Genomic DNA, 26,542 nt, shown 5'->3' with positions numbered 1-26,542 from the left:
AGATACTTTCTGCTCACGCTTGCAGAGCTGGCAGGGGGAGGGTTGCAGATGGAAAACTCAAGGCACCGCTTTGGGGAGGGCAGGGAGTGGTTAGCGACACGTTAACCCTCGTAACAGGGGGAGCAAGTAGCTTGGATCCAGAGTTTAATCTCTGATATGTTGTCTGTCCAGGGTCTTCCTACCCTTGTGCTGGACTTGGGGGAAGACTGGAATAAAATTCTTTCAACTCTCCGATTTGGATGTTTCTTACCCCTGATCCATCTGCCTCTCTCACTCCCTGCCCTGGCAGATTTATGGGGGCGTGGGAGGCAGTACAGGGGCATTTGTTCCTTCTGACCCAACCTGCTGTTGAAAGGGGGATCCGCTCTGGAGCTGCTTGTGAGGGACACGATGATTTGGCTGGGTGCTGGGGTGGCTTTGCTCAGAGGTTTTTAACCCTCTGCCCTTTCCTGTTTTGTTCCCAGTCTGTGGAGAGACCCTCCAGGACAGTCAGGGGAATTTCTCCTCCCCAGAGTTCCCCAACGGATACCCTGCACATGTGCACTGCGTCTGGAGGATATCAGTCACCCCAGGAGAAAAGGTACCAGAGTCCACCCCAAAGTGCCTGGGGTGGCGTGCACAGTTGCAAAGGGCTGGGGGTGAAGGGATTAAATGAGGGAAATCCAGGTGTTGAGTGGTGCTTTTCTTTCTTGTTCCTCCCTCTTCCTGGTCCCCTATTCCTTTCTCTGTCTCCCCCCCCCCCCTTGCTCTCCTTCCTCTTTCTTCCCCATTTTTCCCTTCCTGCCTTTCACACTCTGTCTGTCCCTTTTCCCTTCTCCCGACTTAATCTTCTTCTCAGTAGCCCCCCCTGGTGGAGCACTGGATGTAACGCCATACAAATCTTCACCTCTCCTTCCACTCCTTTGTGCCCCTTGTGTTGTGGTTCCTTCCGACACACACACACACACACACACACACACACACACACACACACACACACACACACACACACACACACACACACACACACTCCTTTCCCATTGGCAGGTCAGCTCCAGCTTCCAGCGCGCAATGTGGTGTTTGCTTTCTTATGGCAGCGCCCCCACTCTGGCTGGGATCCCACGTTCTGGGAACTGTCTTGACAGCCGCAGCTATTTAACTGCACGCTCCCCAAGCTCCACTGCGCGGCTCCGCATAACCATGAATCCACTGGAAGGGTCTCGATATGGAGCACAGGGCAGAGATCAGAAACGGGAGTGGGAACCGCTCCTTTGCTGCGCCCCATTGGAATGTTACCCCCTCCTCCCGTCTCATGCTTTCAGGGTCACCAGGCTCTGATCAGTTAGGGATGGGAAAGGCCAGGAGAGCATGCGCCTTCAACAGGGGGGTTGGGACTATCCTCCCCTTCCCATGCTGCCAATAGGAGGGGATCCCAGCTAGATCCTGGCTTGGAGGTGGGGGGTCAGGGAACGGAAAAGGTGTGAATCACTGCATTAGAGCCATCAGAGCCATTCACTCTTTGGGGCAGGGACTGTCACTTTGTTCTGTGTCTGTAAAGCGCCTGGCACCGAGGGGTCCTGGTCGATGGCTGGGGCTCTCAGGTGTAATCGGAATACAAAGAGATAATGATCATTAGAGCACTGAGCCCATCCCCCTACAAGGAAAGGGTATGGGCCCCAGAGCCGGGACATCACACTGATGTGCTGCTTCGCCTTTGGCTGTGCCTGCCTGTGTGGGAGGGGCAGTGGGAAGGTCAATAGCCAGCAGCTGGTGCCTCCTGGGAGTCCGAGTGCTCCTCCCCAGAGTGGGGGTCACCGGAGAACAGGGGCGGTTTGGGCCAGGACCCAGCCTGCTACTTGGGTCACAAGCAGTAGGGACCTTACCCTTCAAACAGCCTGGTTCTCCCCTTTACCCTGAGGCCTGTGTAGCCGGGCGCGGTGGTTCAACCCTCCCATTCCGCCCTGCTGTGCTGCCCACTAATGGGATGGCCAGATGTTCATGCCAGCTGGGGATGGAAAAGGTCTTGTGGGCCATCCCCAGTGGGGGTTAGCACCGAGGCAAGGGCTATTCCCTGGGGCTCTGGCCAGCCCGTTGGAAATGTCCCAAGTACAGGGGGGCTCCCAGCACTTGCCTGGAGAAGGACTCGGAAAGATCTCTCCTTTGGGAAGCTTTTTCCTCCGATGATCTGCCTGAAGGCCCAATCCAGAGCCTGCTGAAGTCACTGGGAAGGCTCCCAACGAGTTCAAGGAGTGTTGGATCAAGTTCTAACTGCTCCTCTTGTTCAACTTTACCCCATTCCTCTTAGTCAGACCACGCTAAAGTTCCCCATCCCCCCACTCCGGCCTTGCTGTTTTCTTCCCGTGAATCATGCCAGCAGACGGCTCTCTTGGTTTTCCATAGTTAGCAGCTAGCCCAGCTAAGCAGCTCTACGTATTTAGTGCCTCTGGCTAGCATCTCTCAATGCAAGCACCTATCCATCCCTGAGCCCTTCAAGACTTTGGAGAAGGACCCAGATCTGACAATGCCCACACTTGGGTTGAGTTGTGATCTGGAGCCAGGCTCTGCAGTCTAGGCCCATTTCTAGCTGGAGGAGTTAATCAGCAGAGCTTTACGCAAAGTCACGATTGCCTGAGTTGAGGTTTCATTACAGACTCATAGCTTGGGCCAGGTTCACATGAACCTAGGGCCGGTGCTTTGCTTTTCTGACACCCTGGGATGCTTGCGGTTCCCACCTCAAAATCAAATGAAACTCTGCTGTTTCAGCGGGACTTCCCTTCGAGTTTCTGCCATTTATTCCACCCTGAAGTTCAAAGCTAAACCCAGGGGGCACGGCCTCCTGCGAACACTTCCCTGTGTTAACTGACACCTTTCCTCAGCCAGCGGTTGCAGCGCCCAATGATACTTGCCTGGGGTGATCACAATAACGGATGGGCCTTGGGCTAGCTGCAGTGCAAACGCTCTGCTTTCAGAAGTTTGGGCCTGTGACTAGTGATCCTGGGGTACCTCACTTGATAGCTTCCCAACTTGAAGTGCCTGAATGGGCCGTGGTTTTCAGGCAATGCTGAGCATCCCCCTCTGCAAGTCAGGCCCCCTGTAGGGTGTCTAGTCACTTCTGGAAATGTGTAGGCCTTTGATCAAAGTGGCATCTGGACACGGTGGCTACCGGAGCCCTATAGATACCTGAGGTGGATGAAAGACTTTAGTTGAGCAGAGGATGAGATTAGTGGAAAGCCAAGTGGAAAGCCCTACTGCTGCTTTTGGGTTCACACACCCACCCCTGAATCCTGTTGGAGGAAGATGACTGGAATGGCATAATGATCTTCTGGATGGATTTGAACCTGGGAGCTTCAGTACTGCAGCACAGACTAATACCACATCAGCTAAAGGAGTAACTCTGTGAGCTGGCACCAGTAGTAGGCTATTATCCTGTCATGGACTAGCCATCAGAGGGGGAAAAGGCACTCACTTGGCCTGTGTGTTACCATAGGGTCCCTCCATGGGGGGAGTTTCATCTCTGCTTGTTTTCCCTCTCAGATCATCCTGAACTTCACGTCCCTGGATCTGTACCGAAGCCGGCTGTGCTGGTATGATTACGTGGAGGTGAGAGACGGATTCTGGAGAAAGGCCGCACAGCGAGGTAACCAACAAGAATCTTGGGCGGGCAGGCCAAGCTACACTGTGCTGCTGGAAGTCAGTCCCTCTAATGACCCTTTCCTCCACCATTAACTCCCAGCTCCAGTGATGCTCTGCCTCCCCGCATTCCCCGCCTTCTCTGCTTTATTTGCTTTTGGCAAGGAACTTTCCGCAGCGATGCTGACCGATCCACATGCTGTCAGCCAGAGTAGGCAGAATAACCAGTGTCTTGAGCCTGGTTTTCCTCTCACTCACCCGGTTTAAATGGGGTTAATCCCAATTGATATGAGTGTGAGATCAGAAACTCACCCACAGAATCATAGGGACATAACACTGGCAGGGACATAAGAACAGCCACACTGGGCCAGACCAAAAGTCCATCTAGCCCAGTGACTTGTCTTCTGACAGGGCCAATGCCAGGTGCCCCAGAGGGAATCAACAGAGCAAACATCAAGTGATCCATCCCCTGTCACTCATTCCCAGCTTCTGGCAAACAGAGGCTAGGGACACCATCCCTGCCCATCCTGGCTAATAGTCATTGATGGACCTATCCTCCATGAACTTATCTAGTTCTTTTTTTGAAACTTATTGTAGTCTTGGCCTTCACAACATCCTCTGGCAAGGAGTTCCACAGGTTGACTGTGTGTTGTGTGACAAAATACTTCATTTTGTTGATTTTAAACCTGCTGCCTATTAAACATCAAGGAATCTTCTAGTCTAGTGTTTCATAAACGACTGGTCTGGGGACCGGCATCAGTCCCTGAGATCTCCCTGACACAGTTTAGGAAGGCAGCAAGCTGGTCCCTGGTATCAAAAAGGTTGAGAAACACTAACTAGTCCATCCCCCAGTGCCGAGGCAGGATTAAGTCTACCTAGATCACCCCAGACAGGTGTTTGTCTAGCCTGTTCTTATAAACATCTAATGATGGCGATTCACTCCCCCGTGTTCACCCACATCTTCCGAGTGCTTTGCAAATGAAGCTAGTGCAACTCTATCGACCTCAGTGGAGTGACCCGTGCATGTGTGAGCGCTGCATGTGACTATTAGCAGATTAACCTAATTCGCATGGCCCATCTGGCAGGCAAGCGAGTCAGTCACCCCATTTTGGGAAACAGAGGCACAGATAGATATGATGGGCCAGATTTTCCAAAGATCTCAGCCCTCCCTCAGCGAAACTCCTTTGGAAAATCTGGCCCTCGAAGACTCACCAAGGGTCACACAGCGAGTCAATGCTGGGAACAGAACCCAGGAATTACTTGATTGCTAGTCCCCGGCTCAACCACTAGCTCACGTTACCTTTTAAAAATGGCTGATTCAGACTTATGGCTGCACAAGCCTTTTTCAACCTACCAACACAGGGGTCAGCAGAATTCCTTACCCAGGAACAAAAGGGGAAGACCTTTCTGGTAACTTGCTCTAGCCCCAGAACTTGATCTCTATGACAATGATGACATAAATGTTCCCCAGTATTCCACATCCTTACATTCTGGGCCACTTCACCCCCTCCTGGAAACATCAGATGTTTGTGCAATTGCCACAGAATGGCCATTTTCACATCCAAAACTGGCCACGTTCCAGTGCCAATCAGGTATTGTTGGGAAGTGATGTTGCCTTGCCAAATGTTTTGCTCCACAACTGCAGTGCAGGGAGCAGAGGGCGTGAGCCGCTGCCAGCTGGCAGTAAATGCCATTGAGAGATACCCAATAAAGCACGTGTCCTTCTCCAGGTAGGTTCTGCGGGAATAAGCTCCCCGAGCCCATCATCTCCACTGACAGCCGCCTCTGGATTGAGTTCCGCAGCAGCAGCAACTGGGTCGGCAAAGGGTTCTTCGCTGTCTACGAAGGTACCGGGTTCTACCCCTGGGACTGGCTGAGTCGCTCATGTTGGTGCAGGGAGGGAGGTGACTCCAGGCGGGAGAGATTCCACCCAGTATCTCAAGGGTTACTTTTCTTTGGGGAGGGCTGATTAGGATTGTCAGTGCTAAGCCTTCTCCTGGGAATGGGCTGGTTGGTCCCAGGCCCTCCAGATAACTTTCTCCCCAAGGGCCACCCCAGAATGCTAGGGCCAGCCCTGGAAGCAGCACCACCTCTCCTCCAGGCAAGCGTCACCCTGCTATGCACTGGCTGAGCCGCTGCTTACAGCCAGGCTGGCGTTACCTTCTCTTGCAGCCATCTGCGGGGGAGAAATGAAGAAGGATAACGGCCACATCCAGTCTCCGAATTACCCGGATGAATACCGCCCCAACAAAGTGTGCACCTGGAAGATCACGATCTCTGAGGGCTTCCATGTGGGGCTCACCTTCCAGTCATTCGAGGTATGGGCAGCACGAGTGTCCAGCCCGCACTGTGAGTGCGTGCAGGGCAATGGGGACAGGCCATGGAACCTTAACGGTCACTGTGGCCCAGATCCTGAGACATGCTGAGCCTCTGGGACTCTCTCTGGCCCTGTTAAGGCTGGCAGGAGCCCAACACCTCTTGGGATTTCACCCAACACTTCCCTAGAGCCTTTTGCCTAAAGATTCCAAAGCGCCTCTGTCAAGGTTCCTCCCCCACTCTGAACTTTAGGGTACAGATGTGGGGACATGCATGGACACTTCTAAGCTTAATTATTAGCTTAGATCTGGTAACACTGCCACCATCCAGAAATTTCAGTGTCTGGATCACTTTCTGTCCCCCCAAAACCTTCCCCTCCCTGGGCAGCCTTGAGAGGCTTTTTCACCAAGTTCCTGGTGAACACCAATCCAACCCTTTGGATCTTAACACAAGGAGAATTTAACCATCCCCTCTCCCTTCCCCCACCAATTCCTGGTGAGTCCAGATCCAATCCCCTTGGATCTTAACATAAGGAAAAATCAATCAGGTTCTTAAAAAGAAAGCTTTTAATTAAAGAAAGAAAGATAAAAATTATCTCTGTAAAATCAGGATGGAAAATACTTTACAGGGTAATCAGATTCATACAGCCCAGAGGAACCCCCTCTAGCCTTAGGTTCAAAGTTACAGCAAACAGAGGTAAAATCCTCTCCGCAAAAAGGAACATTTACAAGTTGAGAAAACAAAAATAAGACTAACACGCCTTGCCTGGCTGTTACTTACAAGTTTGAAACATGAGAGACTGGTTCAGAAAGATTTGGAGAGCCTGGATTGATGTCTGGTCCCTCTTAGTCCCAAGAGCGAACAACCCCCAAACAAAGAGCACAAACAAAAGACTTCCCTCCACCAAGATTTGAAAGTATCTTGTCCCCTTATTGGTCCTTTGGTCAGGAGTCAGCCAGGTTTACTGAGCTTCTTAACCCTTTACAGGTAAAAGAGACATTAACCCTTAACTATCTGTTTATGACAGCCTCTGAAGCATTAATTAATTAATCCTTGCAGCTGCTGGGTGAGGGGGCAGCATTGCCCAATAGATAGGGCATCGGGCTAGGCTTAAAAGTTCTATTTCTGGCTCTGATGTGACATACTGGGTGACCTTGGGCAAGTCACTTTCCTTCTCCATTCCTCAGTTTCCCCATGTAGGTGTAATGATCCTTTTAAGCTTCCTGAAGGACAAGCCCCATATATGAGTTAAGTATTGCTATCTTACCCACGGTAGAGCTGAGACACAGAGAGGGGAAGTGACTTGGCCGAGGTCACTCAGCAGGTCAATGTCGGGATTATAACACAGAATGCTTGATTCCCTATCCTCTGTTTAAATCCCTTCTAAATCCCTTTGGAAGCACTGAGAATTTGAGCCCTAGATCACGCCTCACTCATGTTAACAGCAATTCCCATTAGGCTGCAGCAAACGCGCACTCTCCTCTCTTTTCACATCCCCTCCTCTTGCCCAACACAAGGCAGGCTCACAGAAGTCACTACATGCCTCCACTCCGTAAGCAAAGCCACAAAACTGAGTCATCGGCACTCATCCGGAGTCACCCGCTGGCTCTTCCCATTAAAACAGCATTCCTTAGCAACAAGAAACCTACTGGCAAGCTCACTGCAGAGACAGTCAGAACTCAGAACATCCATCCCCTGGGAAATCCTGAAATTGCAAAATTTCCTTGTGCCCGAAATCACATTGACAAGTGAAAATTTCCAAAAATTCCCACGAAATGAAATTTCAAAAAATATGGTTTTGTGCTAATATCAAAATGCCCTTGTCAAAGTGCTTGGTTTTGAAGGAAGCATTTTGACTCTTGATATGATATTAATCAAAATGTAGCACTTTGCCCTTATCGAAACAAAATGTGCAGATCATTTTTCATCCAAAATATTGATAACGAAATAGCGAAACGTGTCTATTCCGTTGAATCGTTATTTTCTGACAGTAAACGGTTCCGCTGGAGGGTTTCTGCCCAGCTCAGCTCTACAGCGGTAGGAAGACAGCAGGGGCTTGTGGTCAGAGTCGAAGGGGGTGGTGAGTTGTATAACTGCACCTCATCCACACCTTGGAACAGCTCCGCCTGGGCAAGCGTCATTTGCCTTTTCAGGGTCGATGTACGCCGCAGTGGAGAGGTCTGACTGCAGCAGGGTGCGTCATCCCTGCGTAGCTTTGATGGAGGTCGCTTGCTAAAATAGCAGTGGAGATTTAACAACGCAGGGGGATCCATACCGGGGGTCCAAGGAGGGCTTGTATTTGGGCTGCTAGTCCATGCGGCCCTGCCTTCACCACTGTTTTTAGCGCGCTAGCTTGATGGAAGCTAGCCCAGGTACACGGGCTGCAGTGACACCTCCCATGCTTAGCACAGACATGCCCGTAGGTGCACGTTATCTACCACTCGTGAGCTTGCTCATGCCTTCACGGTGGTGTAAATCAGGCATCACTGCTGAAGGCATTAGGATCAGACCAGTACAGAACTGGTTCAGGGGAAAGCAGAATCAAACCCTGCATCCCCAACTTCCATTGTGTAGCTGCAGTACCATGACCCCCACTCATACACCTGGTCTATACCTCTCAGGCCTGGTTGCATGTCGAGTTTGTGTACTGGGGTATGAAATTGCTCGCACCTTAACTGAACCTGTAACATTTCTCCTTTGAATCAGTTGCCTAGGTCTTACTCCCTTCTCTGCCACTGACCTGCTGGGTGACCTTAGGCAAGTGCCTTCCGTGCCTCAGTTTCCCAAATTTTAAAATCCTGGTGCCGACCCTGCCTGCTGGGGCTGTTGTTCAATTGCTTTGGGATCATTAGTTGAAAGGAGCTAGAGCTGCCAAGTGAAAGCACAATGGTTTTGGCCATTGCTACTGGATTTGGGAGTTAAGCTCAGCAGGTGAAGTTGCCATCTGGCTGGTCAGGCCACTGAGCAGCTGAGGGATCCTTGGGAGCCCTCTGGTGAACTGCTGTCTTGCCTGCTCCCCCTGTCCCAGATTGAGCGGCACGACAGCTGTGCCTACGACTACCTGGAGATCCGGGACGGCAGCAGCGAGTCGAGCAGCCTGATCGGCCGGTACTGCGGCTACGACAAGCCCGACGACATCAAGAGCACTTCCAACAAGCTGTGGATGAAGTTTGTCTCGGACGGCTCCATCAACAAGGCTGGCTTTGCCGTCAACTTCTTCAAAGGTACCAGAACCTCCTTCGTCTCTCCTCTGCCGGCAGCATCTGGAGCTCCTGTGGCAATGGACCCTTTCTTTGAGCCTCCTGGTGTATGGGATGGGCTTGGCACAGCGTGCCGGGGTGGATGGACTGTGCTTGCCAGCGGGAAAGGGGCAGGCTGAGCTGTTCCCTCCTGTGAGCTGGGGGAAGCTCTTTGGCTTTAAAATCCCAACCTTTATCCTTGGGCTGCCAGGAGCAGAGGGACCAAAAGCAAGCCCAGTCCAAGGTACGGTCCAACCCTCTAGCGACTGGCTGGGAGCTTAGCTTGCTCAGAGGCCTCTCTCTTTTCAGGCCACTGCTCCCCAGTTTTACTCCTGAGTGCTCAATTGAGGCTGCAGTCCCCAGCCCTGCTTGGTTCCTGTCCTCCATGGGGGGCTCCGAGAATGGCACTGCCCCCCTTGCTGGCCAGCGCTGAGACGTGGCCCTGGCAGCCTGTTCCAGGTGTCCCGCTACCAAACCCTTTCTCTGCTTTTGTCCCCTCACAGAGGTAGACGAGTGCTCACAGCCCAACAACGGCGGGTGTGAGCAGCGCTGCGTGAACACCCTGGGCAGCTACCGGTGTGCCTGCGACCCTGGCTACGAGCTAGCTTTGGACAAGCGCCGGTGTGAAGGTCGGTATCTACGGGTGGCCATGACCCTTTCCTTGACCCTGCTGGCAGCTCCAGAGCTGTAACTGCTCTTCCCCACCACGCCTAGCCCTGCACTGCTCCAGCCCACCCATCTGCTTCTGAGCAGTGCCTGGCCTAGAACAGTCAAAGTGTCACACAGGAGGGAAGCCTGGCCAATGCTCCCATGCTTTGTAACCTGCAGCCGCCTGTGGAGGCCTCCTCACCAGACTCAATGGCTCCATCACCAGCCCTGGCTGGCCCAAGGAATATCCGCCCAACAAGGACTGCGTCTGGCATCTGGTGGCGCCCTCCCAGTACCGCATCTCACTACAATTCGAATTCTTTGAGACTGAGGGGAATGATGTGAGTACCAAGGCCCTATATCCTTTCTAAACTCCTCACCACCACCTGCAAAAGACCAGCTTGCTGCATCTCCAGGTGAAGATCCCTGCAACGTTGCAAGCCCCGGCATACATGGTCTGGGTTTGGGGGGAGGCATGACTGCAGAGGGAGGTCAGACGTTCATGTCTCAAGGTGGTTCTACATCCTGGTAAGTGCATGGGTCAAAGCCAATGTAGTAGCTCTCAGAGGAAGTGAGGGACTTTTCTACATCGGGTTGGTTGTTGCACTAAATTCATAGACTCTAAGGACAGAAGGGACCACAGTGATCATCAGAGAATTTCCCTGAAATTAATTCCTGTCTGAACCAGAGAAGGTCTTTTAGGAAAACATCGAATCTGGATTTTAAAATTGCAACTGATGGAGAATCCACCAGGACCCTTGGTAGATTGTTTCAATGGTTAGTTACTCTCTATGTTGAAAATGTACACCTTATTTCCAGTCTGAATTTGTCTAGTGTCAGCTGCCAGCCACTGTCTAGCTAGTGCCGATACAAGCCCTGAGCTCAGTGCTCTAAGCCCTCGTCCAGATGAGCCGCTGGTCAGCTCCTGCTGGCTGCCTCTCCTCACCCTGTCTCAGCCTGGCTCCTCTGTCTGTCCCCTCCGCCCTCACCCCAGCAGGTGTGCAAATACGACTTTGTGGAGGTGCGCAGTGGGCTGTCAGCCGACTCCAAGCTGCACGGCAAGTTCTGCGGTGCCGAGAAGCCTGACGTCATCACTTCCCAGTACAACAACATGAGGATCGAGTTCAAATCCGACAACACCGTCTCCAAGAAGGGCTTCAAAGCCCATTTCTTCTCAGGTAGACCCGCCAGCCTGCGGCCTGGGTGTCCTCTGTCCCTCCACCCCCACCCTATCGCTAACCAGCTCCAGCCGCTTACCTATGCCTAGAGGGTGCAGTCCCCAGCCTCTTTCACTGGAGGGCACTCTGCTGCCTCCAGGAAGTTCTAGGCAGATGCCTCCCCTGCTCCACCTGCAGCTGCACCGGGGAGCCAGGGAAGAGTGGGGAAACATGTTCGAGGTTCTGCAGCTCATTCCAACTAGAAATGGCCAGATCCTCAGCTGGTGTAAACTAGCATCGGTGCTACACTGATTTACACCAGCTGAAGATTTGGACTAAAACCCCAGTCAGGCCCCTGTTTAAGGAAATTGAAAAAAAAAACCAAACCCCAACTAAGGCTGTTTCCAAAACTCTCCATTAAATAGGCAAATAGGTAAAATCTCTGTCCCTCTGGAGTTAGTTCCTGTGGGTCATTGTATACTACTGTGTACAGTATATGGGCCGCATTCTGCCCCCTGTTACAGGGGTAAATCCAGAGGATGCTGAAGTGGCTTCAGGTCTGCACCACCGTAATGGAGATGAGAATCTGGCCCAGTGTACTTAGGCCCAGATCCTCAGGTATTCAGGCACTGAACTCCCATTTAAAACACTGCGAGTCCAGTGCCAGACTCTTTGAGGATGTGGGCCTCATGGCTTACTCTGGTCCTGATTCCGCCACCCTCGCTCACGCCCGGTGTGCAAGTGCAGTCAATGGCACAAAGGCAGACTCACCGTGAGTGAGGGCAGCAGAATGTGGCCTTGTGTGTGTGTGTGTGTGTCAGATACAGCCAGCCACCCCCTGGGATGAGCCTGGGCAGCCTCGGTGGATCCCTCTGCGCTGAATTCAGCAGTGATGTAAAGCTGCACTGTTACCGGGGTAAGTTATACACACTGGGCTAAATTTGGCTGTCAGCAACATGGCCTCAGCTCCCGTTGACTGCTGCGTGTGGCTAAGAATACGTCCATATGGCAGTCAGGGATAACAGGCTCTAAGTAAGGGATACATGCCAGCTAACACAGCCGTATGCCAGCTCATGCCTATGGGCCTTCATTGGTTTCAAACAAACTCCCCACATGAGTATTCCTCCAACTCAGGAAGCCTGGGCATTGTCCACTCCCAGCTAGGGAAGCTTTTAGTGGCATTGACGCAAACAGGGCTTGTTTACACAAAGACTAAGTGTGTGGCCAGCCGGGGTGTGAATCTACAGCCTGGCGCACACTAAGGGGCTGGGTGGACCCTGCTACCCTGCACTAAAATTTCCCTAGTGCACTTTGGCACCTTGCTGCTTGAAACTCCAGCTTGCCACGCACTAGGTCTTGGAATAGACAAGCCCACATGCTTTTTATTTCATTTGCAAGGCTAGACCTTGAAGTCAGCCTCTAAGCCTTTGGCCCCTGCAGTCATTTACAGGGGCAAAACTACCAGAACCAGCGTTTGGCTCCATAGCCAGTTGTCAGTGCCTGCCTGACTTTAAAAGGTGCTGAACTCCCACAGGGCCAGATGACATTATTGGGGCCTGCCGGTGCTCAGCACCTCTGCAAATCAGGCCCCAGATATCTAAGTGCTGTTATCTGTATCTGGAATTATTAATGCTGTGTATTGCAGTAGCACCGAGGAGCCACAGTCATGGACCTCTTGTGTTAGGCGCTGTACAAACAGAGAACAAAGAGAGGCCCTGCCCCAAAGATCTTGCCATCTGATTAGTTGTGCTACATTTAACGGGACAACCCCTAGGAAAGCAATGAGCTGCCCTAGCCCCTGACTGCCCTTGGTGCTGGCCTTCCCTTCCCAGGGCACTGCATTCTCTAGCATTATTGTATCATAACCGCTTCAAGGAATTTGAGCTATCCGAGTGGGCCACTTCTCGCCTTAGCTACGGGTGTCTCCTCGCATCGCCTCCTCCGCTTTGCCTGTCCCCGCGGTGCATCCCAACCCCTGGCTCTGCTTCGACGATGCCACTGTCTGCTCAATGCCTTTGCCAGTTGTCTCTTCCGGCTGTGCTGGGGACGTGGCAAAGCATCGGCGCTCCTTCTCTGCTTGAGGGTGTCCCCTCTCTTCCTCCTCTTGCTGGGATGTGTGCTGATCTAGAATGGACTAAAAACTCCCCCTACTTTCCTCGACTAGTAACAGCGGTGAGATATTGACCCATCCTACTGTCTTGGCTATGCAGGGTCATTTGGATTCCTGGCTTGTACCTTATGCGGCAATGGGATTGCACTGGGTCTAAGTCTAGGCAGGATTTGTCCTGAGGTCCCTTAATTATGCTGCGGCGGTCAGTCATCTTTGATACATGTAGCCATTCAGCTGCCTACGCTCCTTGGGTTGGGTCTCCTTCCTTTAAAGCAGACAGGGAATGTTGGGACAGTTCCAGTGGAAACCATTACCTGCTTATTTCCTGTGTGGTGTGTGTCTTTCACTTCTTTCCTACACCAATGCCTTGGAAGCAGCATTAGATTTTGGAAATCCTTTAACCTCTTCTTTAAAAAAACCAAACTCCTGGGCGAGCTCTCCAGCTGATGTAAATCAGCATAGCTCCATGGAAGACCAGTTGAGGGGCTGGCTCGAGGACCCCAATTCATTTGTGTTTAGGACAGGTTTTAAGTCTGGGCAGGATTTGTCCTGAGGTCCTTTCATTACATTGCCGCTGTGAATCGTCTTTGATACATTTCATACATGTTTAGGACATGGTTATCTTTAAGCGCATGCTGAAGTCCCAGTGAAGTCCAGGCAATAGAAGGACGTGTTTAAAGGGAAGCACATACTTCTTGAATAGGGATGGATTTAAGCATATGCCTAAGGGCATTCCTGAATCGGGGCCAAAGAAAGTAGAGCAATGATGACAAACTCCTTGAATCCCCAATGGATTCTTCAAGGTCCTGGCCCCTTCAAGCCATCTGCCTGAGCAGTTTTGCCCTCAAAGCTCAGAGAATTTCCTACAGCTCCTGATGAGCGCCCTGCCCCATCCCATGCTGCCACAGGAGATGTTCCAAAGAATCCACCCAACAGGGCTTCTGCAGCTCCTATAGCACCATCACGTCGCTTATTAATCAAGGCCTTCTGCAGCTGGCTGGAATGAATGAAGAGCCAATGGACAGGCTTCGGGTATGGTATTTTTGCTTTATTTTTTTAAATGAAAACAAGGCAAGTAAAGTAATCCGGCCTGGCCCAGCCAACAGGAATCTTCACCATCCAGCAAAGAACGACCTCAGATAAGCCTCAGCAGCTGATCATCCAGCAGGATTGCCGAGACATTCTGGTAAGTGTCTTATTCTCCTCTACTACCTAGCTTAATGGCCTGCTCCTGGATCCTTTAGTCACTTAGGTGAGTGAAATCGGGGTCCTGCTGAAGTCAATCGGAATTTCATCATTGACTTCAATAGGGTCAGGATTTCACCCTTTGCTTTAGTGGCACTACTTGGGTGGGTAGGGGCTGCAGGATCCCAGGCGCCAATTTAGGTCCTTCTCAGCCTTTTGATGTTCCTTGTGTTTGCTCCCCTGCCCCATCTGCCGTTGTAGAAACACAGCGTTTCCCAAAGACTTCCCAAATCACGCCTACCTACCCACAGAACAATTCAGATCCATGGCTTTATAACTGCGATGGCCACTACACACCCTTGTTCACATTTTGTGGCAACTAGGGAACCGTAGGTGACTTCTCGGGGAGTCCCCAGTTTGTCCCATGGGCTCTACTCACTGGAACGTCCTCAGGCTGTGGATTACCAGAGGTGCCCAATGCTAACGAGGCCATAAAAATATCCCTTCTGTCTCTTCACTCAGGTCACAGCAAGATGAAGCTGGAGGACACAAAGAGAACTGGATTCCCTATTTGGTGTATCACCCCTATTTACTTCCAGAATATTCTATTGTTACCGTCCAACACCAGGCAGGGCCAACCATGAGCAATTCCCAGATGTTTGCTTGGCTGGCTGGTCTCTTCTCTAAATGTATTCTTGGTCCTCTCTGGAGTTTTTGCGTCACTCATGATTCAGATTCAGGCAGGAAACAAAGCCTGGCCGCCACTGTCCTGTTGCACAGGAAGGAACCCTCCCATCTTTGTGACTGAGTCACGTGCCTCACCTCCTGCGCTACTTTGGGAGCTGGGGATAACCAGAGGCAGTTGGCAGGAGGCAGATCACTCTGGACTCTACCTGAGAAAGCGCTGGCTGGGACCAGAACTAATGGCATGGGTTAATGTGGGTGCGTAAGTTAGACAAGTAAACGAGATCAGCAAGAGAGAGAGCCATGGTGGAACAGCAGCTGTTGACCACCCGAACAGAAGACATTGGCTGGAATGTCCTATTCCTTAGCAGGTGCTGCAGAGTCTTGGTGCTTATCTAACCACACTTAAGGAACCATTTCCACTGGAGCTGCCAGTGTCAGTGCTCAGGTAAGCTCCCCTTCTAATGTCCCTTCCACACTGGAGCATTGCTTCACAGCTGTATGTTTGTGTGATTCAGTACCTCTTGGGCTTAGGTATCTTTCTGGACCTTCATTACTATTGTGCAGTGTTATCTGCCTAGTTGTTGCCCTCCACCCCAGTGGTGGCTGCATTTCATCACCGCTACATGTGGCCCTGCTCCAGGAAAGCACCTAAGCACATGCTTAACATTGAAATGTGGGACTTAAGCACGTGCTTTGGCCAATGGTGTGCTTTCGTGATAGGGGTGGGGTATCGATACAAATGGGTGTATACGGCCCAATGCTGCATCGCTCAATTGCAGTGGGATGCAGACGGAAAGCAGAATCGGGCCCAGAGTTTGCAAGGTGCTTTGGGATAAATGTCAGATGATATCATTATTGCTGATTATTTATTTTCAATGAACGAGCTGATAGAATAAACAGTTACTAAAGACAGCTTTCCAGTGGGCTCTTTTCCTATGCAAATTCTTTCTTTTATCTCCTCATCCCAGGTGTCCTTCCTGAAGGGGGTTTATTACGCACAGTCCCCCTTGCAGCCCCCTAGCCTTGATTGAAATGCTTCTCCCCCCTGCTCTGTTTGCTGCCTGTACAGTTAGGCCTTTAAAAGCCCCCTCCTCTGCTGCATCATGAACTTTGAGCTTTCTGGTTATGAGCCCCCCAGGAAACAGGTCTGGCCATGTGCAGCAGTGGGCGGTCAGAACAAGGGGGTATGTACTGTTGCACCTGGGGGTTGTAATGGCACGTCACACCTGTTCTTAACAGCAGCCAGGCTCGTAAGAGTAACTGGACCATGCATCGTGCTAAACAGAGCCCCGCATGCATGTCTAAATGAAAGAGCCTCCTGAATGCAGCCTATAAGCGGTGTCTCACCTGGAGCCTCAGGCACGGGAGACACCTGGCTTCCTGGGGTGTGTTCTTTTCCCCACAAGACAACACGGTCACACGATTTTTGCTATTCTTTGTATCACAGTAGCACACCTAAAGGCTCTGAGATCAGGCTCCAATTGTGCTAGGCGCTGCACATGCACAGAGTAAGGGACTGGCCCTGCCCGGCAGAGTTGACAATTTAAACAGATGAAGGAAGCACTGTTCTACAGATGAGGAACTGAGGCAGAGAGGTGAAGTGACTGGCCCAAGGCCGCATGGGGAGTCTGGGAACAGAGCCTGGATCTCATGAGTCCCAGTGCGATGCCTTAACCATAAGACCAGCCTTTTGCTCCAGCAAACCTTTCCTGCATTCATGCTGTCTTGTGGGGAAAAGAACACCCCCCTGGAAGCCAGGTGTCTCCCATGCCCGAGGCTCCAGGTGAGACACCACTTATAGGCTGCATTCAGGAGGCTCTTTCAAAGTGTTCCTGCATTTCTCATTGACTAGAAATGGGTGCTTCTTGCAGACCAATCACTCTTGATGTTTAAGCCCCTGACTGTGTGCTTGGCACTGTACAGAGCTAAAGGAACCACAGCCCCTGGGGGCTTACAGACTAAACAGGTAGTGCACGCAAGAGCTCAATGCAAGACTTGGGGCTTGGGCCAACTTACTGCTATTTTTAATACTTAGTTGTCTGCCCCCAGAGTCAGGATCTGCCATAAGTGGAAATCTCCAAATGCCCAGTCTTAACTGTCCTGTTATTGTTATTTGTATTTCAGTGGTGCCTCAAGACCACAACCGAGATCAGGGCCGTGCTGTGCATATACACAGTGAGAAACAGTTCTTGCACAAAGAGCTCACCACCTAGACAAGACTGACAAAGGGTGGGAGGGGAAACAAGAGGCTGAGAGAGGGGAAGTGTCTTGCCCAAGGTCACACAAACAGGTCAGTGGCAGAGCTGGTGAATAGAATCCAGGTCTCCTGGCTGCCAGTCCGGTGCACTATCTGCATCACCATGCTGCCTCTTGACCTGTCCTACAGCCAAAGAAATTGCCCATAAAGATCATCTAACCTTCCTGGCTGGAAGTCCATGGGAAGCCCTAAGTAACCAGCCTTCCTACACATGCTCCAAAGCCTTGAGACGACGTCGCCTTTCAGGGAATTCTGCCATGTGCAGGGGCAGGTCCTTCCTGTAACAATTGCAGCCAGGGTTCGGCGGCGCAGAGGTAAGTGGGTAGGGGGGAGGAATATGCCTCCTCCCAGCTCCACACACCGTCCCGTTCCAGGTGCTCGAAGTGCAAACAACGATCCCTCAAATATGGTCTTCCAAAACCTCCTCCAAATTAACACTCTGCAAACCATGGGCAGCTCCTGTGCCCTCTCAGTTATCTATCTAGAGGGTATCCCCCGTGATGCTCATATCCCCCACAGAAACAATGTGGAATTTGTATTGGCTTTTAGCAGGCGACAGCTAGTGAAGACTTTATTTGACTGATAGCTTGAAAGGGCCAATTTGCTCCCAATACTCCCTTGTCTCAAACCTCTCTGGAGTCTGCCAGCCCACCTCTGCCTCCTTGTGTTCTCCTCTATGCAGAGCTAAAGCTGTGTTAGGCCAGTGAATGTAGGATAACATGGGAAAGGAGGAGATGCTTCTGCCCTGAAAGGAACACTCCCCCAAGCGCCTTTAGGGGGTGCTGCACCAGAAAGTTCCTCCCGTCCATCACTTAATGCTGGAGCTAAAGTTTGCTTTCAAGAGCCAAAGGGAAAAGGGCGGGGTGTGACTCAGTGGGATCCGGTAGACCTTGACACCTTTCCCTTGTGCTGTGCCTCTCCTGTAGTTTGGCAGCAGTAGCTGTGTCTGTGCTTCCCCTTTCCTTCGGCTCTGTAACACGTGCTACTGAGTATGGCTCCCGCTCTCTGCATGTCCCACTGCCCCCCAGCCCTTTACTTGACTCCCTTACCTTGGTGTCCAACTCTCCCTCCGGGCACAACAGCACAGATTCGTTTTCATTTTCTCTCTCTCTCCCTCTCTGTCGTTTCAGAAACGAAGCAGCAGCCGCAGCCCCCGAAAGCTCGCCCACCCGGCTGGAAGTTCCGCCTGCAGAAAAGAATACGAGGCCCTAAAGGAATTCGGCCAATCCTCCGTTCAGTTTCTCAGGAACACTGCCCCTCCAAAGGATCCAGGGAACAGGGAACCAATGTCCTTCCGTTCTGTCCTAGCTCACAGCCTCGCTCAGAGAGCGGCCCAGGCCCCAAATTCCTTGCTTGACAGAACTGGTTGTTGGCTTTTTTTTTTTTATTCACCATTGTTTTTAGACTCCTCTGGTTTGTCATTGACCAGTTGACCTTTATTTCCAATTTTTATTGTGTCTGTGACATTTCCTATTGATAAGTAAAGAAGGACACCATGTCCTGGTCTTTCTTGCATCTTTGGTTGTCCTTGTGTCTGTTTTTCTACCTACCCGTCTGTACAGTAAGCAGGTAATGGTTGTGTCCCATATATATTGAATTGATTTCCATATGGAGTTAGCACAGGGCAAGATTTGTAGACATGGAGCTTGGTTCTCCTCTCGCTTGCACTAGTTTTGTGCTTCACGCACTGCATTCACTCTGGTGGAAGTGAGAACCAGGGTCAGGCCCATAGATCTGGTTGCTGCTGGAAATAAGAACTTGCTTGTCTGATAGTTTCCTTCCACTGATAGCTGAACGTTTTGAGTCCAGGTCCAGGGACTTTCAGTAGCAGAGCACTCGGAGTCTGGGAGTAGTGAGTGAGGTATGATTTAGGCACTAGTTGGCACAATTTGTCTCCATGGAAGATGTTTCCACTCGAACAGGCGGTGGTATGGATTGAGGTCCCTTAAGCCGATGTTCACCCCAGTGCAGAAGGGTCATAGGGAGGCACTGGACACCAATTCAGTCATGGAATTTAAGTGGGATTTTGCAATGCACAGAACCTTGTGAGTGAGCCTTCTGCACTGGGGGTGAGTCTGGCCCTTTCTGAATGGCTCAGCTGCCCTAGATTTCACCCCATTGAGAAGGGTCGTCCATTGCAATGCTGGCGATTCATCGTAACCCAGCAGGGAACAATACCTAGGCCCTGCTAAACCAAGGACTGCTTCTTTTCTTCTCCTTAGACAAAGATGAATGTTCGAAGGATAATGGAGGGTGCCAGCACGACTGCCTAAATACCTTCGGCAGCTACCAGTGCCAGTGCCGCAGCGGCTTTGTGCTGCACGACAACAACCACGATTGCAAAGAAGGTACGTGTGTCCCCAGGATGGCAGGGAAGGTTCGGTTGCCTTACTGGGCTTCTCAGTGCACAAGGTCTCTGAAGGGTTTGCTGCCAGTGTCCTCTGGACCGTGCACAGGTTTCCCCATCTCTTCATTTTTCTCAGCAATAAGGGGCTGGCAAGGGGATAAACAGCTTAGCTGGCCCTTTGGGACTGTTGGGTGAGTGAGTTTTGGGGGTGGAGGAAAGGTGGAGAAATGACCCTTTGGGGGATAGCCCCCTGGCTGACTCCTTCTTTGGGATCCTCTTCCTGCAGCCGGCTGTGATCACAAGGTGACGTCCATCACTGGTACCATCACCAGCCCTAACTGGCCTGATAAGTACCCGAGCAAGAAAGAGTGCACCTGGGCAGTAACTACCACGCCTGGGCACCGCGTCAAACTGGTAACATATAGAACAAGGGACTAGCAGCAGAAAAACACACATGTGATATAGTGACCACAGCCACCAGTCCCCATGTGAAAGATATGACACCTAGGAATTTCCAGTCCACTTCAGACCAATGGTCTGTCTAGTCCATTGTCCTCTCTCCAGCTGTGTCCAGTACCAGATGCTGTGCAAGGAGGTGTATAGCCTCTATAATGGACAATGGAGCCATGACACACATGGGAGGAAGGGGACAATTATGCAGTAACATCCCCAGGGAACACTTCTTGTTAATGTTGCTTTGAGAGCAATCAAATGGGATGGGAGTAGATTGCAGACAAGGTGACCTCTGCACAGAGAAACTGCCAGCTGTGTCCAGACTAACATGGCTTCTAACAGCGTAGCCAGAGACGTGCTGTATGGGACTTGGAATGGCCCCCCATCACTGTCGTGACTTGAGATCTATAGAACTTTGGTGCTTTGCCACCTACTGTCATTGTAAGTTTCCCTCCATCTCCTTCCCTCTTCCCAGACCTTCACGGAGCTGGATATTGAGGGTCATCAGGAGTGCACTTATGACCACTTGGAGGTTTACAATGGGAAAGATGCCAAGGCTCCAGTCCTGGGCAGGTTCTGTGGGGCTAAGGAACCGGACCCCATCATCTCCACCAGCAACAAGATGTTCCTCAAGTTCTTCTCTGATAACTCCGTCCAGAAGAAGGGCTTCCAGGCCACCTATTCAACAGGTAACTGAGTTTTTGTTTACTTGGTGTTTGGTTCAGTGGCAGGTACCTAAAACCTCCGAAGCGTTGTGGCGATGTCAGGCCAGGGGTGAAGCTCTGGTCCCAGAAGAGAGGGGCTGGAATATTATCCCATTTCACCCTTGTGTCTCCCTAGGAATTGTGGTGCTTTAAAGACTCTGAGGCTTGGTGTGGTTCAGTATTTTGTATAAGATGTTAAATGTGTGGAGAGAGGCAAGGGGAGGAGAAGAACAGAGAGATTAGGGGGTCATTGGCTGATAGTAAAGCAACGTTGAGAGGCACAAGCAAAGCAGCTGCCATGTTTCTTTTTGAAGTCACAATTTTTGGGGGCAGGATGGCTTAGGAAATCAGTGGTGGGACAGGGAGCCATTCACTTCTGCATGACCCGTTTGACCATCTATCTCACGGCTGCTCAGTGGATCCTGTGCAAAAAACACAGACTTTGGCAGACTAAGCAGAGAGGCCAAAGTCTGGATGGGGCCAGAGACTGCGCTCCACTCTCCCTCTTTCCATGACATACAGATGGGGTGGTTGTGGCACCTTAGAGACTAACAAATTTATTTCAGCATAAGCTTTCGTGAGACATTAGGAAATAGAGAGGAAAGGAGATGACCCTCTTGGGCAATAGGTGCCCACCCTCCTTCACCTCCTTGCTATGCGCATGTGTGTATTCTTACTTCCAGTCTGTGGGGGCCAGATGCGAGCTGAGGTGAAAACCAAGGACCTGTACTCACACGCTCAGTTCGGAGACAACAACTACCCTGGCGGCTCGGACTGCGAGTGGGTGATTGTAGCGGAGGAAGGCTACGGGGTGGAGCTCATCTTCCAGACCTTCGAGATTGAGGAGGAGGCCGACTGTGGATACGACTACATGGAGCTCTTCGACGGCTATGACGGGACAGCGCCACGCCTGGGGCGCTACTGCGGATCTGGGGTAAGCTCCTCTGCTGTGCTCACTTCCTTCCCACCCCTACCCCTGCTTGGCCCCAGAAGGAGGGGAGAGCTGCACCACGTCCCGGAGTGAAACCATGCGTCGCATGGCGCTCTGAGCCAAGAACTGATTGTTCAGTTTGGTGGCTGAATGGAAAAATCCAGGGGAAAAACCAAATGTTTTTGTTTGACCCAAAATTAATTCTTTCCCAAGGGTTTTATTATGGTTTGTGGTGGTCTTCAGCCTTTTTTTTTTTTTTAAGTTTAAGCAAATCTAGCTAAATTTCTAAACAAAAAGTCAAAAAGGTTTGTTCTGAAAATGTCTAACCCTTTTGACTTTTTCTATTTTTTTTTAAATTTATTTTGAGACGAAACTATTCACTGAATTCAATCTGGATTTCCAACCCAGATAGGGGGCGGAGTTTGGACTGAAAAATGCCTTTTTTGGCAAATAAACTAGTCTCTGGAAAAAAAAAAAAAGCTGACCCAGCTCTAGCACTCAGCTACTGCAGAGATGGGCACAGGGTAAGAACCTATAGAGAATGGAATAACCAATGATAATGCAAAGCACGGCAAGCCCAATGGAGGAGAGGGGGAAACACCTAACCCCTGGCAAGGAAGCGATTGAGCTTTCAGAGCTGGGGGAGAGGTGGTTGAGACCAAGGAGGGATATTTCAGTTTAACGTGGGTCCATTAGGAAAGAGGGGTAAGCCAAACCAAAATCAGTGTCCACCCAGGGTCTGCACCCATTGAACTAACCTAGTTTAGGTTGGTGCATAGATAAGCCTTATGCTGCTAGCCCAATGGCCGCCTAGGCTCAACTGTGCGAGTGGACGCCGCCTCAAGCAAGGTGGGGTGTAAGCTGCCCCACCCCAGGAGTTGCCCTGGGATTCAGCCATTGCTGTCAGCCCCCAGTGCCTTCGCCCTACTCCCTCCTGGCTCCAGGGCCATTGATGGTTTGCTGCTGACCTCTCTCAGCAGCAACTTATGGCACTGGCCCATGAGGAAGGGGAAGATGAGCCCAACCATCCCAGAGAGCCTGTCAACTCTCAGGCCCCTGCAGTCTCTCACCCTCTGGGTCTGTGAGGCAGAAACAGTGTGTCCTGACTGGCTCTCTCCACTCCATTGCCTCCCCCTCCAGCCCCCGGAAGAGGTCTCCTCCGCCGGCGATTCGGTCATGATCAAGTTCCACTCGGACGACACCATCAACAAGAAGGGCTTCCACCTGCGGTACACCAGCACCAAATTCCAGGACACTCTGCACACAAGGAAATGAGGCCTCACGGCCACCAGGGCCCTCGCCACCCCACGCTGGAGGGACGGTTCTTTTCTGTATAGAACAAATACATGCGCGGGGAGGTGGGGGGAACCAGACAGACTGGATGGAGAAACACACAGTGAACCTCAGCACTAAGACACACTCACACAGAGGCTAAGGCACAGTCAGCTGCTGGTACCGACCAGATTGGGGGCGGGCGGGTCTTATCTCTTTAAATATCCATTCCTAGGCCTCTTTTTGTTCTTTGAAGCAGGGCACCACCCAAGCCAGGAAAAATGTTCTTCTTAACCACTTTGCAACTACCGTTAATGAATCGATTGTAACCCCCAACTTCCCTAACTCCCCACCCCCTGGGAGGTATCGCTTAATGCAGGAAAGTCCAAGTGTATGGCAGACGTTTTCCTTTATAAACTTGACAAAGCAGGTATCAGCTCAGCTCTCTGAATGTACAAACCCCATAGGAGTGAAGAGCCCAGCAAACACACAGAAGCTGCTGGCTATCTGTTGTAACGATGTAATAAAAACTCTATCTTGTAAGGAGATGGCCATCAGCCTCTTTAACTCGTCTGTTTGGGGGTTTGTTTTAGTGGTGCTTTTCTGAGAGACACCTAATGTATCAGAGTCCTTTTCCCCAAATGTACGTTCGTTCTTTTTAAAAGTCTGATCTCCAGTTGGAGGGTTGTCCTCTTTCATGATACGTCAGTCGATCTAGAGACAGCCCTGAAAGCAATTGCGGGAAGGAGCCATGCGCTACCTCCAGCCCCACTTGGAAAGTCTGTGTCTAATAAACGGAAAGTGTTGCAAACAAAACTGCCTGGAGTCCTTGCTGGTGTGCGCCTGCTATCCAGATATTCCCATCTGTGCTCTCTTTTGGATCCTTTTTGGATCCTCTTTCATCCTCTGCCATCTGGTAGTTGTTTCCAGCGATGCTGTCTCTTTCTGGGGTCCTGCTTTGCAGAAGCCATTGTCTCATTGGGTTCCAGCAGTGCTGGATCCTTCTTGGGAGCGATCCTAATCTCTTGGATCCTATACTTGTGCCTGCTCTCCAGCTCTGCTGTCTCTTTCAGGGCTCCTGTGGTAGTGTTCTGCTCTCCAGATGTTTCCAGCTGTGATCTCCTTTTGTGGATCCTTTTCTGCAGCCTTCTGTATCTCTTAATCTTCCATGGGTCTGATTCTCCTTTCACACTCATGTTAATCTGGAGGAATTCTAGTGGACTCAATGAAGAGTCTCCACTATATGGTAAATGAGAAGACTAAAAAAGGCCCTATCTATCTGGGGCTTGAGTCAGCAAAGCAATTAAGCAGTTGCTTAAAGTTAAGCGAGTACTTAAATGCTTTGCTGATTCAGGGCCTTAGGGAGACAGGAAGGGCTTTATTGATCATACTTAATAAGTACTTTTTTAACATGTTTTTATATTCAAATATCTTTTCCCCTCACCTCATGTTGTAAGGGGAATAGCAGGAAAATATTACAGAGCAATTGCGAGAGACAAAAGAAACTCATAAGGTAACATGGGCATTTGCATTCAGCAAGGGGCAGAGTCCTGGGTCTGAACCCTGGCATGGCTGCATCTCAGGTTTGCTAATATGAAATGCTCAATCACTGGCTCATTTTGCAGGAGGCACCACATGTGCAATGCGAACAATGTTCACACATGAGTGGGTCTCTCTGAACCAGAGATGGGTCCGAACCCAAACTTCAGAGTGTCAGGAAAGCTCGGAGCCAGGCCTGAATTGTGCAGTACAGGCCAGCTCTGATTGCAACAGCCATTCTGAAGCTGAGGAGCCTTTAACTGAGGCTTGAAACAGATTTGTAGAGCTGGTCAAATGCATGTCAAGGGCAAAATGCAGACACTTGGATCAAATTCTCCATTCTCAACCCAAACAGTCTCCAGAGTCCTTGTGGGCAGAGGAGTTACCAGCTCTGTCATGGGTGTGCGGGAGCAGGGCCGGCTCCAGGCTCCAGCTCAGCAAGCAGGTGCTTGGGGCGGCCAAGGGGAAGGGGCGGCAAGTCGGGCTCTTCGGCAGCAATTCAGCGGTGGATCCCTTGGTCCCTCTCGGAGGGAAGGACCTGCCGCCGAATTGCCGCCAAAGAAGAAAGCGACGTGGTGGAGCTGCTGCCGATCGCAATCGCGGCTTTTTTTTTCTTTTCCGCCACTTGGGGCGGCAAAAACCCTGGAGCCAGCCCTGGCAGGAGGCACATGGGAAGGGAAACCATGCCCTGGAAACATTTATCCTCAGCCGTCCCAAACTCATCCCCCCTACTCCTCCTCTGTACAATCCAAGAAACAAGCTGAAGTTTGATATTGCCTCCATCCTCTTGCCCAAGCCTGCTTGTCCCTCTTCCATTCTGTCTTGTGTCTCTCTCTACATGAGCTGCTTGGATGGCTTCTCTCCTGTGGGTCTGAGACTAATACAGTGCTTTTCCTCAAGAAGGCTCCCAAGGCATTTTGTGAGCCCCATACTGGGAAACAGTTGCCCATGGGGTGTGGTGGCAGCTCTGTCGACAGCTAGCCTACAGGGCTGTGGGAGATTGGGGACACCAGCGGAAACACCGACTCCAAGTGCTAAAAGATCTTAATGTCTTTGCAGAGGACACAGGATGTCAGCCTGCTCCAAAAGACACAGCCTGGGGTCTCATCTGATCTCCCTCGGAAGGATAAAGGTTAGATGCACTAAGCACCTCCAGAGACCCGTGTGGCTAAATCCTCAGACCCTCACTCGGTTTTTAGGCAGCCCTTACTCAGCAAAATTGCCAGTAACTCCAACCAGAGTTTGCTTGATTAAGGAAAGAGCAACTATGGACTAAAACCTGAGTCAGGACCTTGGGAACTGCATTGTTCTTTCCATCAGCTTCAGTATGTGTGCTGTAATTACCTTGCTAAGCAAACTGCTTCATTCAGAGTGTCCCCTCCACCCAGACACTTAAGTTTCTCTTTTGCCAGCTGTAGCCTGTTGCTCCTTCCTTGGCCCAGTGGTGCCAGAAAAAAAGAATGGTGCCCAAATACTGTGACATTGGATATCCTAGAGTAAATAGGGTGGATAGATTTGTTATCATTGACCTTTTCCATAACTGCACTTCTCTAGCCAGGGCCTAGCTGGGACCCCCCTCTCATTTAACAACATGAGAAAAGCAGGGAGGGCATGACCCCCCAGTACCAGGTCATGGCCCCCAGCTGGAGAACCCCTGAATTTAAGGATTCCATGAAACCGGTCACTGAACTTTGTCCCAAAAGTGATTAAACTGAAATCTACCTCTTGAAAGTCTCTGATGACAGCCTAGGTATGAAGCATACTTATGACATCACCCAGGCAGCTGCTGATGTCACAGAAACCCCAGCGCCTGGCACAATACTCTTAAGTGAAGGTGGTATGGAGATGGATCAGGTGAGCGGACAGGGAGCAGCATGAGACTCCAGAAAGAAAAATGGAAGGAAATGCACTACACCCCACGGCAGCTTTCCAAGAAGATTGGAGTCACCTACTCCATGGCCCAGTTCATAGTGCAGAGCTATCGCAGGCCACGCCAGGCCAAAGCTCGCCAACGTGTCACCCACCTTCAGCCAACTCCCAAAAAACAGAACGTGAGTGTGTATAAGGCCCAGTGCACGTATTATGTCA

General features: G+C 51.0%; 2 protein-coding genes across 6 annotated transcripts in view; one reads left to right on the top strand and one right to left on the bottom strand.

Moving 5' to 3' along the window:
* Positions 1-23,377, top strand: part of BMP1 (bone morphogenetic protein 1) — an 88,518-nt gene extending 65,141 nt beyond the window's left edge. For 3 of the 5 annotated variants that reach the window (XM_039524767.1, XM_039524765.1, XM_039524768.1), the window contains exons 8-20: positions 465-580; positions 3,514-3,616; positions 5,340-5,456; positions 5,782-5,927; positions 8,954-9,149; positions 9,668-9,793; positions 9,993-10,153; positions 10,807-10,990; positions 19,431-19,556; positions 19,842-19,969; positions 20,484-20,697; positions 21,396-21,646; positions 22,784-23,377. In XM_039524767.1, the coding sequence (XP_039380701.1) occupies positions 465-580; positions 3,514-3,616; positions 5,340-5,456; positions 5,782-5,927; positions 8,954-9,149; positions 9,668-9,793; positions 9,993-10,153; positions 10,807-10,990; positions 19,431-19,556; positions 19,842-19,969; positions 20,484-20,697; positions 21,396-21,646; positions 22,784-22,918 (2,003 nt within the window). In that variant the 3' untranslated portion in view covers positions 22,919-23,377. Of the gene's footprint in view, positions 1-464; positions 581-3,513; positions 3,617-5,339; positions 5,457-5,781; positions 5,928-8,953; positions 9,150-9,667; positions 9,794-9,992; positions 10,154-10,806; positions 10,991-18,338; positions 18,778-19,430; positions 19,557-19,841; positions 19,970-20,483; positions 20,698-21,395; positions 21,647-22,783 lie in introns of those variants that run through there. The other 2 variants (XM_039524766.1, XR_005594105.1) reach the window with 2 other exon arrangements.
* Positions 23,378-23,669: 292 nt separating this feature from the next.
* Positions 23,670-26,164, bottom strand: LOC120397968. The gene is made up of 3 exons (XM_039524769.1): positions 25,799-26,164; positions 23,876-24,154; positions 23,670-23,841 (listed from the first exon to the last, which is right to left on the bottom strand). Exons 1-3 carry the CDS (start codon positions 25,990-25,992, stop codon positions 23,703-23,705), a joined length of 612 nt encoding a protein of 203 aa, XP_039380703.1. The 5' UTR covers positions 25,993-26,164; the 3' UTR covers positions 23,670-23,702.
* Between the last annotated feature and the right edge of the window lie 378 nt (positions 26,165-26,542).

This window comes from Mauremys reevesii, linkage group 2, assembly GCF_016161935.1.
Source record: "Mauremys reevesii isolate NIE-2019 linkage group 2, ASM1616193v1, whole genome shotgun sequence".
Classification (NCBI taxonomy): Eukaryota; Metazoa; Chordata; order Testudines; family Geoemydidae; genus Mauremys; species Mauremys reevesii.
Note: the sequence above shows the minus strand (reverse complement) of the source record. Positions and strands in the feature narration are given on the sequence as shown.